This window comes from Fundulus heteroclitus, chromosome 12, assembly GCF_011125445.2.
Source record: "Fundulus heteroclitus isolate FHET01 chromosome 12, MU-UCD_Fhet_4.1, whole genome shotgun sequence".
NCBI lineage: Eukaryota > Metazoa > Chordata > Actinopteri > Cyprinodontiformes > Fundulidae > Fundulus > Fundulus heteroclitus.
In genome coordinates, this window is record NC_046372.1 from 25,349,890 (window position 1) to 25,366,393 (window position 16,504).

The window sequence follows — 16,504 nt, forward strand, 5'->3', positions numbered from 1 at the left end:
ACGTGCTGTGAATTGACGCTTTAATAAAGAAAATTTTATTGGAAAAAATGTTATAATAATTATCTGTCCAATTGGGGGCACTCCACTTGGATTGAAATGTAATTCCCAGGTTATATAAGACAAATAAAATAAATGGATGCTTTCAGCCATCTCATCGCCGCAGGGCACTGACTTCCCCATCACTGATCCAAATACATCCACACTATTCAGATCAGGAGCGCATCAAAAGCAATACATACCACAAAGATAATAAAAAAAAAAAGCTTAACGTTATCGCTTTCACTTCCTCCCGTTTATGGTAACAGGAGATCTTCAATACAACTTAAAGCAAGTTTAGAAAATGCATCAAAGTCGCATTTCTAAAATCTGGAAACTTAGTCTAATAGTTGTCAGCCTCAAAAAAATGTTGTTTATATTATTTGAAATATTCTGCACAGCATATTTATTATATATCGGTTATGAATTCGGAAAATACATTGATATACCGCCTTGTACCGTTTTCAAGTAATTGTAGTTTTCCTTTCCACCCTGCTCCCTCCACCCCACCGTCCCAATCGAGCAATGAAGGACATGGCATGCTAATATTATTGCCATCAAATCTCCAAAGGCGGGGAAATGCCCTAATCATTTCCTGCCGAGTGCCCCTGAAAGAGGAGCCAGTGGCGGCAGGGTGGGTGTTAGAACCCCGCTTGATGGGCTGTTTTGTGGTAGGCGGGGAAGGGTAGAGCATCCGGATCAGGCCGCGATGGTACAGGATGTATGTGCTTAACTGCACTGACCCAAACAAAGCAGAGAAGAAAGCCTTTAATGCCCACAGTAAGCCGCTTCATTCAGCAGCGCTGCCCAGACGCACAGCTCTGCGAAGTAGAAATTACGCACGGCGCGGCTGCTCCGTGGCAGCCGTTCAGGTGATGAAATCGGTCCAATAAATCGATGGAATGTCTTTTATTGAAATATTTAGATTTCTCACCTCAACTCGGTGGATAACGCGGGCCTTCTATGCTCTCGATAACGAGATAATTTGTCCCCAGGCTAAATGTGTGTAAAAGTATTTTGGGCAGGAAACCCTCTCTTTCCCTCCCTCTGCCTGTGTGTGCGTACGCGCGCGTGTGCACGTGCCTGTGTGTGTGAGAGTGCATGTGTGCGTGCGCGTGCGTGCGTATGTGTGTGTATGTGTGTGAGGAATACCCAGCTGGTCCCTCAAGCCCTATAATACTAAGCACAACATGCTTTACCTTCAATGAAAGCTGAGACGGAGGGACGGTTGAGTGCTGCAGAGCTGAGACCTGGAGTGTTTTCTGCGGAGGCGCAGCTCTCCCGCATCTGTTTAATCACACTGTGCGCTGGAGGTTTTTTTTATTCCACTGTTGCTTATATACAATATATCAAAAGCACTTAGAAAACTTGGATGACGCGGTGATGATAGACACTTTTGGGCTCCCCAGTTGATGGTATGCGTTTTTGGAACTAGGGGATACTTCTGGACCTGATAGGTTGTCCACAGCTGTTCTTTTTCGTACTTCTATTCAGCCTTTTCCTCAATAATGGCTCTATACTCTCGGCTTGTGCTCGTCTTGCTTTATGGATGGACTTATCTGTGCGTTGGATTCTGCGCGATGTTGAAAACGGACAATTTCCCCGAGAGGCAAAAGGTGGATTTTACGCACTCGGTGGATAAAAAGTACGCCGCCAAGGATGATCGGGACGCGCATTTGCAGGATACAATGACGGAGCACATGCAGATGCTGTACGCCAAGTACAACCGGGCCGGCTTTCCCTTCAGGGACGGCAACACGGTCCGCAGCTTCAAAGCGCACTGGGGTATGTATTCGGGATTTTGCGCATTTTCTCGTGAAGCGCATGATCTCTTATTTCCTATTGCGCTACCGTCAGAAGTTTAAAGCTGACCTTATGACATCCTGTTTGACAGTGTCCGCTGAATGTGTGCGTAAACAATGCGTTCTTTCAGAAAAAGAATAGTCTTTGTTGAAAATGTATGTTTGACTTTGGTTCATTTGAGTAACTTGACACAAAATAATCCACCTGTTGATCCACTCCTTAAAAATAGGATCAACCTGTTACCACCTCCTTCTGCCGGAAACAGTGATTTAAATCAGGTGGTTTCTTGCCGTCAAACATCGTTTAGCGTCACAATTGTTCCTGTATTCTTGGTATTTTAATTTCAGATCTGTAAATAGATATTCCCCTCCGGTCAGGATCGGGAAGCTGCTTAGCCTGTCTGTCTTGCAGCAGAACAGGAGTTTCCACTGCAGACGCTCCGTCTTTCAGCAGCTTTTGTTTCTCTATGACCTTTAAAAGTAACGTTAATCTCATCCACTTTGAATTTGCGCGCAGACTCTGGGTTATTAGCTCTTGGAAACAGACACTGAAGAGGTTCAGGCGCTGTAAGATTGTAGCCTACTGCCTCCTGTCGTCTGGTAGCTGCATGTGGCAGCATATAAAGGGCAACTTTCTCTCTAACATTTGTAATTCTAAAGATTCAAGTCTAAGTGAAGCAGTGAAAGTTTTTTGTTTTGATCCCTTTTTTGTGTACACACATTTTGGGTTGGCACGTGAAAAGATTTAGTTTAGTTAAAAGCCGTCAATATGTTACCTGCATTAAACAGCTGTGTGAGTGATGTCAGTTAAGGGGAAAGGATTTTAATTTTAAGAAACAAGCCAAAAGACACTCAGAGCAGAAGTGTGAATGCACCATTTAAAACTAAAAGTTCTGACAAATAATGTTTTAACTATTTATGTGTCTTGACTTTAACATCTGACATCTGTTTACTTTGTCACTATAGTCTAAGCTTCACGTTGATACCCTTATGTTGCACAAATGTTTCGTGCCGTTAATCATCTGAGTCTGACAGGTTCCCCCTTGGTGTAGTCTGGCTCATATCCTGTAAATGTCAGGCTGTGTTCACAGCTTTTCTGAAATACAGATGTAATTCAGCTTGTTCCAGTTTTGCATAGATGGCTAAAATAGAACAAATGTCATCTCCAGGCACCTATAATCACACAATCATAATGCAAAAACGTCCCACCGACCGGGATCTTTTCATGGTTTTTCCACCATAGGGGTTTTCCGACTCAAACAGATGCTGCAGGTGGCTCCTTAATAGTTCTAAGAAATAACTCAGAAGCAGTAGAGTTTTCCACAGTTAGAGAAACCGCTTGGAGTCACATCATTACACCATTACACATACCGCGACCTGTAAAATGCTTTTTCTGTATTAATTCTGCAGGCGGTAACAGTGTATCATCAAATGTTTGCAATTTAAAAATGCTCTTTGTAACAGGAGTCTGTCATCTTGAGGGATCATTACTATATTTTACCTGAATTTCTAATTTCAGGTCAACATAGATAAATAAATATTGCAGAAACTGAGAATTATGCGCTTTTTGTTCAGCAGGATTTCTTTATTCGATCTTGCTATTTTCAAAATATCTGACACTGACTGCAAAGCAACAAATGACTTTTAGAAATGAGGTTGAGAAAATTATTTCTAAGCTTTCCTTTCACTAAGTGATGGGCAATGTTAAATACAAACACAATATATTTACCTTATGTTATATCATTTTAGATGTGCAGAATGTTTAGGACCAGGGTTTTTATAGTTTCATCCTAAAATGTAAACTTAATTGAGCTTTGCATTGACTTTTTAATTTGTTGTTGGTCTAAACAAGCCTTAGCTCTTGATTAAACTACTTTGTTTTCTGGCCCAGCAAAAAACAAAAATGATACTGAAATTGTAACAAATCCTTACCTTCACTGAGAGATTTCCTGAAAAAACCTGCTGATAGTTTCAAATCAAGCAAATTTCAGTAGTGACCAAGTTAGAAAGCTCCAAAGCATAAAACAGGGTGGCCTTGCTTAACTTTGTTCAGTCTGCCTGGTTTTTACTGAATGCCTTGCTCTCTCTCGCTTTCTTGCAGCCTGAATAATAATAATGATAGAGCCGACATATTAAAACATGACTTAATTTTAAACATTTAATTGATACTGAGAATACGTAACAGCGTTTTCTGCTTCCACCCTGACTGGTGTGTTCACCGATCAGATAAATATTGGATTTTTAAGCGTCTGACTGATCATTTACAGGTCATGGTCAATCAAGCTGAAAACTGGCTGATTCTGGTCACCGGACAAGTTTTTGCTTATAACTACTTCTAACAACTAGTTGTCTTTTTAAAATTATTGCAAATGCTTGAAATTAGTCACCTGAAACAGAATTAAAGTTGCTTATGTCCAACATGGTATGCAGACATGTGTAACAATTACTGCTCCCTGTCTACACAGGCACAATAAACAACAAGCAGCTGCAGGTTTTCAACCTGACCTCCCTCACCAAGTCCGAGGATGTTCTGTCGGCAACTCTTCATTATTACATCGGAGACCTTCAGAACAGCACCCAAGGCTGCTCCACGCCCAAAAACTGTGGCCGCCACGGTCCCCGGAGACACAGCCACATCCACATGGTCATCTGGAGCTTTGCTTCTGTGGACAACAAGATGAGGAGTCTGGGACACTTTCGGATAAACGTGTCCACCCTCTACAGGGACTTCATTTTGTGGCAGTGGAGGGATGTAACACGCGTGGTCAATCAGGCCAAGCACCACGACGAGCTGCTCATTGGGATTGACGTTGCCTCACAAGGTCCCCAGCCGTGGAAGAAGCTGCTGTCCGACCGTTCGCCCTACATCTTGGTTTACGCCAACGATTCTGCCATCTCGGAGCCTGAGAGCGTGGTAGCCACTCTACAGAGACACCATTCTTTGGGAGCTGAGAGCTCCGGGTCACACAGTTTCCTTAAGCTGAGAGAGCGCAACAACACCGCGCAGGAACCACAGCTGCACTCCAGACACAAGCGCTCAGCCAACGTTCTTCTCCCTTTGCAAAACAACGAACTTCCTGGACCCGAGTATCCATACGAGGCCAGAGGATGGGACGAGACGAGTCCCTACGAGCCTCTGGAAAACAAGCCGCCCCGTCGGCCACGGAAAAAGAGCCGCAAGAATCAGCGACCCAAGAATCCTCTTCTGCAGTTTGACGAGCAGACCATCAAAAAGGCGCGCAAGAAGCAGTGGAACGAGCCGAGGATTTGCGCTCGAAGGTACCTCAAGGTGGACTTTGCAGACATCGGGTGGAGTGAATGGATTATATCACCAAAGTCCTTCGATGCTTACTACTGTTCGGGATCCTGCCAGTTTCCAATGCCAAAGGTGAGGAAAAAAATATCTTTGTGTTCGTTTTTGTCTCCGATAAAAGCTTGAAACCAAACATGATTAGCTATAGTTGAACTGTCTGCATTCAAAACAACAAATCCTCCAGTAGTCCTTCAGCACATTCTGGTCTGATATTCGGTTTTGGCTAAGCAAAAAGGCGCGTTAGACCTCCAAATTACATGTGTTCAAAGTTGATAAAAAATTATACCACTAATGATGATCACAATAGGAAGATATTTGAATAATTGCAAAAACAAGCTGTTTGTTTGCTCTGGCTAATAGAGCATCTACTCCCACTCATAATTGATATTTAAGAAACAGCACACAAAATACTTCCACTATATCATAAAACTATGTGACCACACATGCTACCAATAAAAATATATCCATCCATCCGTACGGGTAAACCTTACAGAGGGACTGGTTCTCCAGCTGTGAACGGGCCAATGGCGGTGTGCACCATGAACAGAACACCAGTCTATTGGGCACGATGAGTTAAGTGGGGCACAAAAACTCAACACCTATTAGCAGCAACAATTCTTTTGTGATGCATACAACCTGACTTTGATCAATGTTAATTAAACAGATAAATTAGCATAAACCAACACACTAGAAATACGATTTTATATAAGCTAAATGTAGTTAAATACACATAAAAGTACAAATAAAGGCTCACTCATATCGTTGCTTTATTGAAGAGAAAAGATTCACAGCAAGGACAGCCAACACTAGATGTTCACACACTGTCCAGCAGAACGTAAACGTAACGTCTGCATTTCCAGCATTCTGATTGGACGATCCGAGCTTGGGGCCACAAGATTTGTGCCCCGCAGCCGTCTACTGAGAGCGTGTTGGTCATGCTCACTGCCATTTATAATGTTCATTATTCAAACAAACGTTGGTGGGCCGGCCCCGATATCAAGACGCCTCAAGAGGATTTTGCTGCTGAGCTTGTTAGTTTTCTGGCAGACTTAGATAATATAGACACAAATGTTTCTAACAGAATTTTATTGGTAAGGGGATCTGTCTTTTTTTTTACATTAGTTTATAAAGAATGACCTGTCCCTTTGATTATTGTAAACATAGAGCTCCACAGCGACATCTGGTGGGGCCCCAAATGCAGAGACGCCACAGGAATGGTCCAAAAAAACGGCACCAAGTATTTCATATATATTTGATTTGTGGACACCAATTACTCACCAATGGTAATGAAACCAAAACAAACGAGTGCTCTGACATCGTTTGGCGTCGGCGTGGAGGGGACAAAGTCTGGTTTGGGGGACCTCAGGATATAATCTTTGCTTCTAAGGCGGCAAAGATGAGAGTTAGCTCCTCTGAATCTTTGGCTATGATTCTCCACCAACAGAAAGGTGGACTGCTCCAAAAAAAGGCATCTTAAATGCCTCCCTTTGGAGGTTTTTACATCAAATCCCGTTTGGAGGAGACCCAGGAACTAACTCAGAATGAGCAGGAGAGAGTTATTATTCTGTGGCGTGAATCCACCAGTCTTCTCATGGCTAACCATAGAGCAGCTCTGTAGAACAGGTGGACCTAATAAAGCGGACAGTGACTGGATTCTGCAGGTGATCCAAAGGCCCACACTGCAGGACTCCAGGACCCATCAGTGAGTCCCCATACTGTAAAAGAAGACTAAAAACATGCATGCAGATTCTCAACGTCCAAACAAGGAGCTCTCTGCAGACGCTAAGTAAGCGGAGTCGGCTGCGTTGGGCAATCAGTGCGTCCATCAGTCGTTGTTCACCGAGGCCGTTAGGGCTCTGTGTTATATTAACCCTGGTAACATTAAAGTCAGCAGCGCCTGAAACATGTCTGTCTTACATTATGGATGATAATCCCAAACTTTACGAGCTTTAATCTTCAGCTGCCAGAATAAAGTGCTCACAGCGGTTTCGCCGCCAGTGGATCCTCTTCAGTTTCTCCTCTACTTTGTAGAAAGATCACAAAGCCTTTGAAGATAAACATCAACAGCATAGAGATGTAATTTAATAAAAACAACGTTTGCTTCAAAGTAAACTGCTAATGCACCAAGCATGCAGTAAACGCCGGTCAAACTGCAGAGCCGAATAAGTGAAGGCATCTAGCAGGTGGCTGACCTCAGCAGCATTTTTACACGTTTAGCAGAGTGAAAAAAACAATTAGAGGACAACGTCAAAGGTTGGCTCCCAGTGACCAGATAACATCGCAGGTATTCTAAACATGGCCGGAATGCTCCAGCTCCTTCTATTTAATTCATTAGCGTGGAGTCGCTGGTCTTTGTAGTTTCATGTAATTAGTGCCAGCAGTCAGGCCCGGGGCCCCGCAGGCAGGCCCGGGGCCCCGCAGGCAGCCGCCTCCCTCTCCTGCAGCTCCTCTGACGGAGCAGAGCAGCCTGTGACGTCACACCTCTATTATCAGGTCCAACTCCCAGAAGCTGCTAAATAGTTTCTATTAAAAGTTTGTCCATGCCGTTTTGTCTTTTCTGTTGTGATGAGAGGGAAGAGGGAGCCCTGAAGCAGCTGATGGAGGGTGTGAACCGTCAGGCCTTTAAAAACACAGATTCCAGCCTCTGGGACGGTTGTGCAAGCTGGAAACGAAACGAGATACAAAGATGCAGATTCTCAAGCTAAAAACACAAGTTTAAGCTCCTCTTGCTGGACATTTCCTAAGCATTGACGTTCTCAGGTAATTTAGTTTAGACATTAGAAACATACAAAGACCCATTCTGCAAAAAGCTGTTTGCTAAACACAACAATGGCATCTTAAAACGATAAAGCCAGTGTGTCGGTAGCTCGTTTATGATAACAGGGAAAAGAAAGTGACTACGTCCATTAATAAAGCTTGGATGCATAAAGATTATTATTATAAGGCTTAGGGCTGAGGATGGGAAAGTTGCAGCATAATACTGGGTTCATAAGAACAAGACCGGATTTTAGCAATATAACTTTAAACCCTTTTGAACTTTTTGAAGGCTCCAGATATCACAAAGTGTATTTTTCGAATCTATACCTAGTGTAGAATGATCTAGTCCAGGTTAGTCTAGATCATGAGGTTTTTATCTTTTTTTTTAATATCATTTTTAATGTGTTTCCGGAACAAAATTAAATCATTCAAAACACTGCAGTTCCTTTCGTTGTGTTTTCACAAATAGAGTTCAGGTTTTAAGTCTAAGAGCACACGCCAGAGATGGTCAAACGTTATCCAGTTTTAGCCAGTCTCAATATTCTCACAGCGTTAATCAATTGTTCTCATCTTGTCTGGCACTTTATCACCATTTCAAGAACCCAAAATGTTTTCTGATAAATAATGTAAAAGTAATTAATTGAATAATTAATTAACTAGAGGCTTGAATACTGGTTATTAAAAACCAGCAATATATGACTTAATAAACAACCTTTATAACTCAAATAAATTGAAATAACAATAATTAAAGCTACTACCTGGTCGGGTATTGACTCTTATTGCTAATGTTAGCTCTGGTGTCTTTGTTTTCCAGCAACATGTTTTGCATGGAGGTGGTTTTTAATACATCCTGTTCATCGTCTTCTGATGATCAATCTTTATCGCCACCTGCTGGGCTGGAAATTTGTGCATCAGCGTTACAGGCGTTCCAAAAACTAACTCCCAAAGAAAAGGTTCAATTAAATGTGTTACTTCTTTAGCATATTACTTTTAATTATTCAGTCAAGGGTAACACAAGCTCTACTAAAAAGGAGGCCTCTTCTGTAACAAAGCGTGGCCATGAATCGACTCCACACAACAAATGACAACACAGACTTAAACATTGATGTAACAGGTTATAAACCTTAAAATAGAACCCATAATAGTAGCTTAGATAAAGTCTCTCGCTAACTGCAACTAGATAGCTCCTCGTGGTACAGACGTCACTTTGACATCAAACACTGCAGCAAAAAACATTTATAAATCCCAAAGGAAAATCAAATACATTTTCATATCAGGAGACATTATTAGTAGTATTATTCTACTAAAGTTGAAAATTACACTCTGTGATATTACTATTTAAAAAAAGATAGAGCAAAGATGACCTGTTTGGAAGGATTTAAAGAGAAACCGTCTTCTTTTTAAAAAGAATACGGCAGCACAAGTCGGTTTGCATCTGAATGAACCACAAGACCCTTTGGAGCATTTGCCTTTAGGACAGATGGGACCAATGAAGATAGTAGATCACAGCCCCATGTCTGGAGAATAAGTAAAAATGCCACAAACGCCTCATACAAGCTGGGGAGGCTGAGGATCTGGGCGTGCTTTGGGGATAAAAGACCTGTTCATCGAGCCGACCGTGATCTCCTCTGTACACCAAAATATTCTGGAGTCCATCTGTCCAACTGATGATGCCAAACACAGCAGCAGATCGACAACAGAATGGCCAGAAAACTAAATAATTAAAATAATTAAAGCGTTACAAGGGCTCAGTCAAAGTTCAGACCTCAGCCCTGCTTAAATTACTGTGGAGGGACCTAAAAAGAGCTGTGAAAAAATCTCAGTGGGCTGAAGCCATCACAACACTTTAATTATATAACGGTCACATTACACAAGAAAGTGAGAGAATTGCCATAGCTAGGGAACGGTCCGCTAGCTAGTTCGCCCATCTAAAGGTAAGTCTTACAGTTGTGTGTTTGTTTCTGTTTTACTCCAGGCTCTGAAGCCCTCGAACCACGCCACCATCCAGAGCATCGTCCGGGCCGTGGGCGTCGTGCCCGGCATCCCCGAGCCGTGCTGCGTCCCAGAGAAGATGTCCTCCCTCAGCATCCTCTTCTTCGACGAGGACAAGAACGTGGTGTTGAAAGTCTACCCCAACATGACCGTCGACTCCTGCGCCTGTCGATAGTCCGGCTTCCTCTCTACCGCAGTTCCCAGGCACCTCTACTGGACAGAAACAACCGAAGACCAAAAAAAAAAACAACACCTTACAACCAGAAACAAACAAAATAAAAACATCCACTGAGCACCGCTTCCCTTTTGCACTGGAGGAGAGCGCCACCTGTTGTTCCAGGTGAAGAGGAGACTGGTTGGTTGATGACATTAGCGTGCCGCAGCACCGACCGACTCTTTATCTGCGTGTTTCTCACCTGTTCTCCGCTGGGTGACAGCAGAGTGGAACAAATCACACCGACTGAGGCATAGACAGAAACAGGGAGGGGAGGGGGGATGTCGATCGTTAAGAAAAACTGATCTCAGCTGGAACTGACGGCTGCGGTGTGAGCCGAGGGGAGACGTTCACTCTTCATTCGCTCCTTCATTGCATGAAGTTCTCTTTATCCAATTAAAAGCCACCTCTGCTCGCACTTGCATGGTATTTGTTACTCTGTGTATGTATTTATGTCTGTACTATCACTGTGTTATTCGCTACAACAAAAAAAAAAGGATTTTGTATAATTATTGGCTTGGCTGCTATAGAGGATTGTATTCGGTTCCAAAGCCAGAGTTGAGACGTATAGAGTCGCAGGTTTGTGTTCGGTTTACTCAGTTTATTGGTTTCACAGATTTTGATTCATGCAGGAAAGTAAGCTACATTTGTTTCTGTATTTTTATGGAGATTTGAGATGTCAGGAAATATTTTACTTCAGGGTGAAAGTGGTGATTCTGAACCTAAAGGGTTAGTTCATGATTGTTTTAATTCAGTTCAGTTCAGCGCCTTTATTACCTTTACTGCACATGTGCAGAACGATAATCTATGCATTCCCTGTAGCTCATTGAAAGACATGAAACACAAACAATGAAAATAAAACACAAGAAAGCTGAAAATAGAACGCATTAGAGCCTAAATAAAAGGCACTGTGTGCTTCTGTTGGCAGTGTATGAGTAGTAAATATCTTACCTGCAGCAGATTCCTCTCCCAGCTTGTTTATTTGTAGATTAGTGTTCCAGTTAACAGCTAGTTAGGGCCAAGATAAAAGAAAATTTCTGTCCTCTTAAAACAAATACAATTACAACAGTGATAAAGACCTTCGGACAAACTGTGTTTTCACCTTAAATACCATTAGACGTCTATTTAAACAGCTTTATAATGCAGCGGCGGTTTAAAGATTTTTTAAAACAGCATTTGTATTGACCGGTGTTTTACTAGCATGTTAGCTGGATTACTGATCATCAAAGTAAAGACTTTATACTCTGCAGGGAAGATATTTACCACATGTACCTTCTGAACAGAACCACTCTTAAAAATATCCAAACTAACCCTTTAAAGAGAAAACAAGCAAATCAAAAAAAAAAAAAAAAAACTTCTTTGGAATTAAACTCCAGGCTCTCAAACTTAGTTTAGTCTTGTAGAGATGTTTTAAACTATTTTAAGATGAGGAAAATAAATGGCAAAAATAATATCATAATAATAATATTTTCAGAAGCCTGACATTAATCTTAAAATATGTGTTTGCTATATTTTTTGATATTTTAAACTGTACATGTCAAATCACCAATTTAGAATAATGTTTATAAGACTAACATTTTCAAAGTGCCTTAATTCATTTTTTCTCAACTTAATTTGTATTCTGTCAATACACAAAGCTGCTTTAAAACGGTTCTGCTTTACATATTCATGACCATTATGGTTTTATACTGATTATCATTTTAAAAGCAAAAACTATGCAAGTTCTAATGCATATATTAGCTATGGGGGGATTTTTACCTTGGACTCTTAAAAGGAACGATTATCTTGTTTTTCTCTTTCTAGAAAGAGAGGTTGAGGGAACCGGGGCAAAAAGAGCGAGAGTTTCTAAAGACCTAAGTTGCAAAAATAAAAACCAACACACAGATGTTGTTTATGAAGTCAGCGCAGATCACAGGGAAACTTTCAGAGTTCGATTTAATAGTTCACAATTTTTCTTTTCTCTTTTTTAAAGGTGAGTTTTTGGGGCTTTGCAGAAGCAACTAGTGGCCATTATTGGTATTGCACTTTAAGGCAATACCAATAATTCAGCAATAATTATATCCAAGCTTTCTGCACAGCTTTGTGCTCCTAAACACATGGAGGTCAGTGAGTTTTAACCTCATTTATTTCCTGTAGCCTAATATTTATCTTTTTTACGCTGAAAACGGCCTGTAACATTGTGACGGCTTTTCCTTTTTTTGGTTTTTGGTTTTATTTCAATAATACCAAAAGTGATGAACTTTTGGTCACTTGGTGACCAAGAACATTTGATCTGATGTTGTGGGATTTGTGTGGCTGAAAGGATAATTAAATTTGAGAGTTGACATAAATCCTTCAGGGCTTTGCTGTTTGATCGCATATACTCTGATTCAGAACAGCACTGAAGTTTACAGGTCATAACTTTGCCGCGATAAAACAAATATTTATTCAGCGTCGACAGCCTTTAGTAGAGCAAAAAAACTTCTTCTTTTTTTTTACATTCTTGTACTTTGTTTTGTATATATCTCACTGTCTAAAGCCTTCCCCTCGTAAAAGGTGGATTTAGTCATTCAGTTAGCCGACTTCGCTCGGCTGTGAAGCACAAGTGCAACATGCAGCTGAGGATATTTACGAGGTACAAATTAGCCTACAGAGAGTGACATTAGGGCTTCATTTGATAGCTTTGATCACCGGTGGAGTTTATTTTGGAAACTGATATTTCACTATTTTTGGTATTCAGAGACCTTTGTTTTGCAGATTGTCTGGCTTTGTGTATTTTGTACTGACACGTCTTCAAAGAATGCCTCCTTAGTCTGCAGAAGCAATCAAATGCAGAGAGGGGCTGAGGCCTTCGTGCAGCTCTGACAGTCTGGAGTTAATAAGTACATAAATGAAAATAGGTCAGCTACAATCTGTTTTTAAGAGCTTATTCAATCTTACGGCTCAAACTATCCTGTAAATGTTAGATAAAAAATAAATGCTTGTACCATAAGCTTCATAAAATATATTTGTATATGGAAAAGACTTTACCGTGCATCTATTTATTTACTGTATGTTGCATATCTTGTAATGGTGTGGCTCGTAGAAGGAGAACTGAAGCTGGGGAGCACTGATGGTCGTTTTAGTCGCCGATGGACATGTATGTCACTACTGATATGATGAACTGTTTAAAAGGTCTCCCTACTCAAAGCTCCTACTCCTCTTCCAGAGCATTCAAAGAAATGAATAAAATTATGCAAGATTCACATCTTTCATTGTTTTGTTTCCATGTTTCGCTTTAAAAACTGAAGATTTTAAACACAAAATGTAAAGTTTTTTTAAGCTTCATCCAGTAATTCTAAAAGCCAGGAGCTTAACAAAAACTTGCTTCAAACTAAAAAGTTAACATTAAACATATATTATATAAGAACGTAAAGACGGTGTGTCATCTGGTCAGTGATGGTTAAAATCTCAGTGGGTTTCTGGGATTGGAACGATGTTGGTGGAGACATTTTTACACACAGGACAAACATTACATGTGCATTATTAAATGATGCACACTTTACTCACACAGCAGTTTGGAGAGGCCAATTAATCTAACGTTCATGTCTTTGGATAGTGAGTGAAAGCTGAAGTACCCAGAGAGAAAGACCGCAGGCTGGGATTTTAACTCATGAACTTTTGGCCAACTGCAGCATTGGTATGTCCGGTTTCTTATGCTGGTCATCATTAGAACATCATGAGTTGATTTTTATTTTAATTTATTTTAATTCCATTCGAAATATTAAACTTGTACATTAGATTAATTCACTACACACAGACTGATATATTTCAAGTGTTTATTTTAATTTTGATTATTATGATTGATAAATAATGAAAACCCCAAATTCAGTATCTTAGAAAATTTTAATACTACTTAAGACCAATACAAAAAAAGGGATTTCCAGAAATGTCGGCCAACTGAAAAGTACGAACATGAAAAGTGTGAGCATGTCCAGGATCACTGCAGCCATGCGGCGTGGCATGGAGTGATAAGTACCTTCCAGACGCTCTCTTGTTCATTTCTGAATGGATTTAGTTCCCAATCCTCTCCAGGGTGCGGTCATCCCTGCTGCTTGGACATCTTTTCCTTCTCCTCCATTAATGTTGTTGGACCTCTTTAGCAATGATCTTTGTGTCTTGTCCTCCATGTTAAGGTGTCTAAAGGTTGTCTTCTGGATAATTGTCAGGTCAGCAGTCTTCCCCGTGATTGTGTCGCCTGCAGAACTAGACGGAGACCATTTAAAGGCCTTTGCAGGAGTTCTGAGTTAATTAGCTGATTAATAATAATAAGAAACTTTTTCATGATATTCTAATTATATGACGAGTACCTGTAATGAGACTGAGAAGCAAAAAGTTTTATCACATTTGAAAATTGTATTTTTGATTTCAAACACCAGAAAACATGCAATTTTTAGAAAGTCTACCATAAATGTAAATACTGATTAGATCAAACTTTAAATGTTTTATTCTAAAAATAGATTACATGTTTAGGAATACAGGATGACAAGTGACTGCAGAAATGTCAGTCATGATATATTTCTGGCTAAAGTGATATCTTGGTGATATTTCTGATCTGTATATGGAGCTCAGAAAAGTCTGTCTTAAAGGCAGCTAGGAGGTGAAGTCCACATCCTACCTTCATGTGAGCTCGCTTGATGATTTCCCTAATTCCGTGACTGAATGACCGTCCAACTCTTACCTGACTACTGAATGCTTCCATTGAGCAGGAACCTGCATGATAAACACACAACCTTTTGCAAAGGTTTCTGCCAGACGAGTAAAAAAGAGTTTATTGCCCTTTCCCTGAGTTGGGCTGCATTTAATTTTCGTTTGTCCTGATATTTTGTTTTCAGTTTTATGTCCATCCATGGTCTATACTGGCTTGTTGACAGGACATACAACCCTGCACACACATAGACTTAATGTAGGGGGTTATAACCTAACAAGTACCCAGACAGAAGCCACATGTTCAGGAGGAGAGCATGCAAACTCCATGCAGAAAGGCACCAGGCAGGGATTCAAACCTACGGCTTTCTTGCTGTAAGCCCTGTTTTCAGTGAGAATTGAAACGATTACTTCTTTTTCCTTCATCCACCATGGAGGCAGGCTCAGCCTAATGTTGTAAGTTTTATTTAAGATGAATTCCCATTCATACCTCCGACCTGGTTCCGTTGTGGTCCTCCAGAGGTCCGACGCTTGTGCTAGAAGAAACTGACCGATAAAACACTTATTTGTGCAGGGACTCAACCGTTAGCCAGGCTGAGAGATGGATACCAGAGCGGCAAAGGTCCAGAGACCCCGGCCAAATCTGTGTAAGTTAAAACAGCAACAGGTTGAACCTTAACTAAGGCGCTCTACTCTTCTCTCTGTGGTAGCGGCCTTGTGTGCTAAATGAATGATGTGAATGATGGATGCTGTAGAAATTCTCCCTTCATTATTCTGGAATCTAGCATAATAGAAATAATTTGGGTAACTGGCCTCACACTGTCCGAAAATACCAGAGTAAGGTACAGGTAAGTATCTGATTTCATCTGTACTAGCTGTTGATTTTATTGGGTTTAAGTCTTGGACTGGGACTCATTGTCACTAAGTGGCTTTTTTATGACTTGAATTTGTATTTTTCACTGATTGGGAATGTTTTACAGTTTTTCAGACTATAAATCGCATCAGTCAAAAATGCGTCATAAAGAGGAAAACAGCGTATATAAATTGCACCGGACTATACGCACTTATTTAGACATTTATTTCACACAATCTAAGACTAAAATCTAACATTTAATCTGGTAAGCCAATTTATTAAACTACACAAGGAAATTTGGAATTGCTTTTCATTGCTCTGTTGGTGACAATCAAATCCATTCCTTTGAAAAAACATGATGCTTACTCTGTTTGTCCTTTATTGGAACGTCTCAATCAAAGCAAAGCTTGGATGGCCCTTAATTTTCTGAGCTACAGTGATAAAAAGAAGCTCATATCACTCCAGCTGCCCAAGTGGCCCTTGTGACACCCACCATGTGAATCTTGGTTCTTTCCCTCCACCCCCCTGGGGATGAAATTATAGGACGTCAGCTCTGCAGGGGAAAAAGCTTTTGTTTTCAGACAAATTGCCAAAACCAAGACCCTTTTATTCGAAGCACACTTTTGAAAAGATCATTTACGGTTTAATTGCCTCAGGTCTTGATTATTATGATCGTGCTGTGTCTCAGGGTCAGACGGGTTCCTCTTTCTCACCTTCAGCTCGTCCAAAATGCAGCTGCTTGTCTGACTCGATCACACAGGAGAGAACGTCCCTCCTGGGCTGGCTCCTTGTATTACAGAGTTGATTAAAAATGATTTTACTTGCTTTTAAATGTCTTAATGGGGGTTGCTCTACCCCTCCTCTCCTTCACA

At 40.8% G+C, this 16,504-nt stretch overlaps 1 protein-coding gene across 1 annotated transcript; it reads left to right on the forward strand.

Annotated features, from left to right (window-relative positions):
• Positions 1-1,245: 1,245 nt before the first annotated feature.
• bmp3 (bone morphogenetic protein 3) lies at positions 1,246-10,181 on the forward strand. Its single transcript, XM_012865294.3, has 3 exons — positions 1,246-1,821; positions 4,304-5,226; positions 9,884-10,181. The coding sequence occupies exons 1-3, from the start codon at positions 1,545-1,547 to the stop codon at positions 10,073-10,075; spliced, it is 1,392 nt and encodes a 463-aa protein (XP_012720748.1). The 5' UTR covers positions 1,246-1,544; the 3' UTR covers positions 10,076-10,181.
• The last annotated feature ends 6,323 nt before the right edge of the window (positions 10,182-16,504 follow it).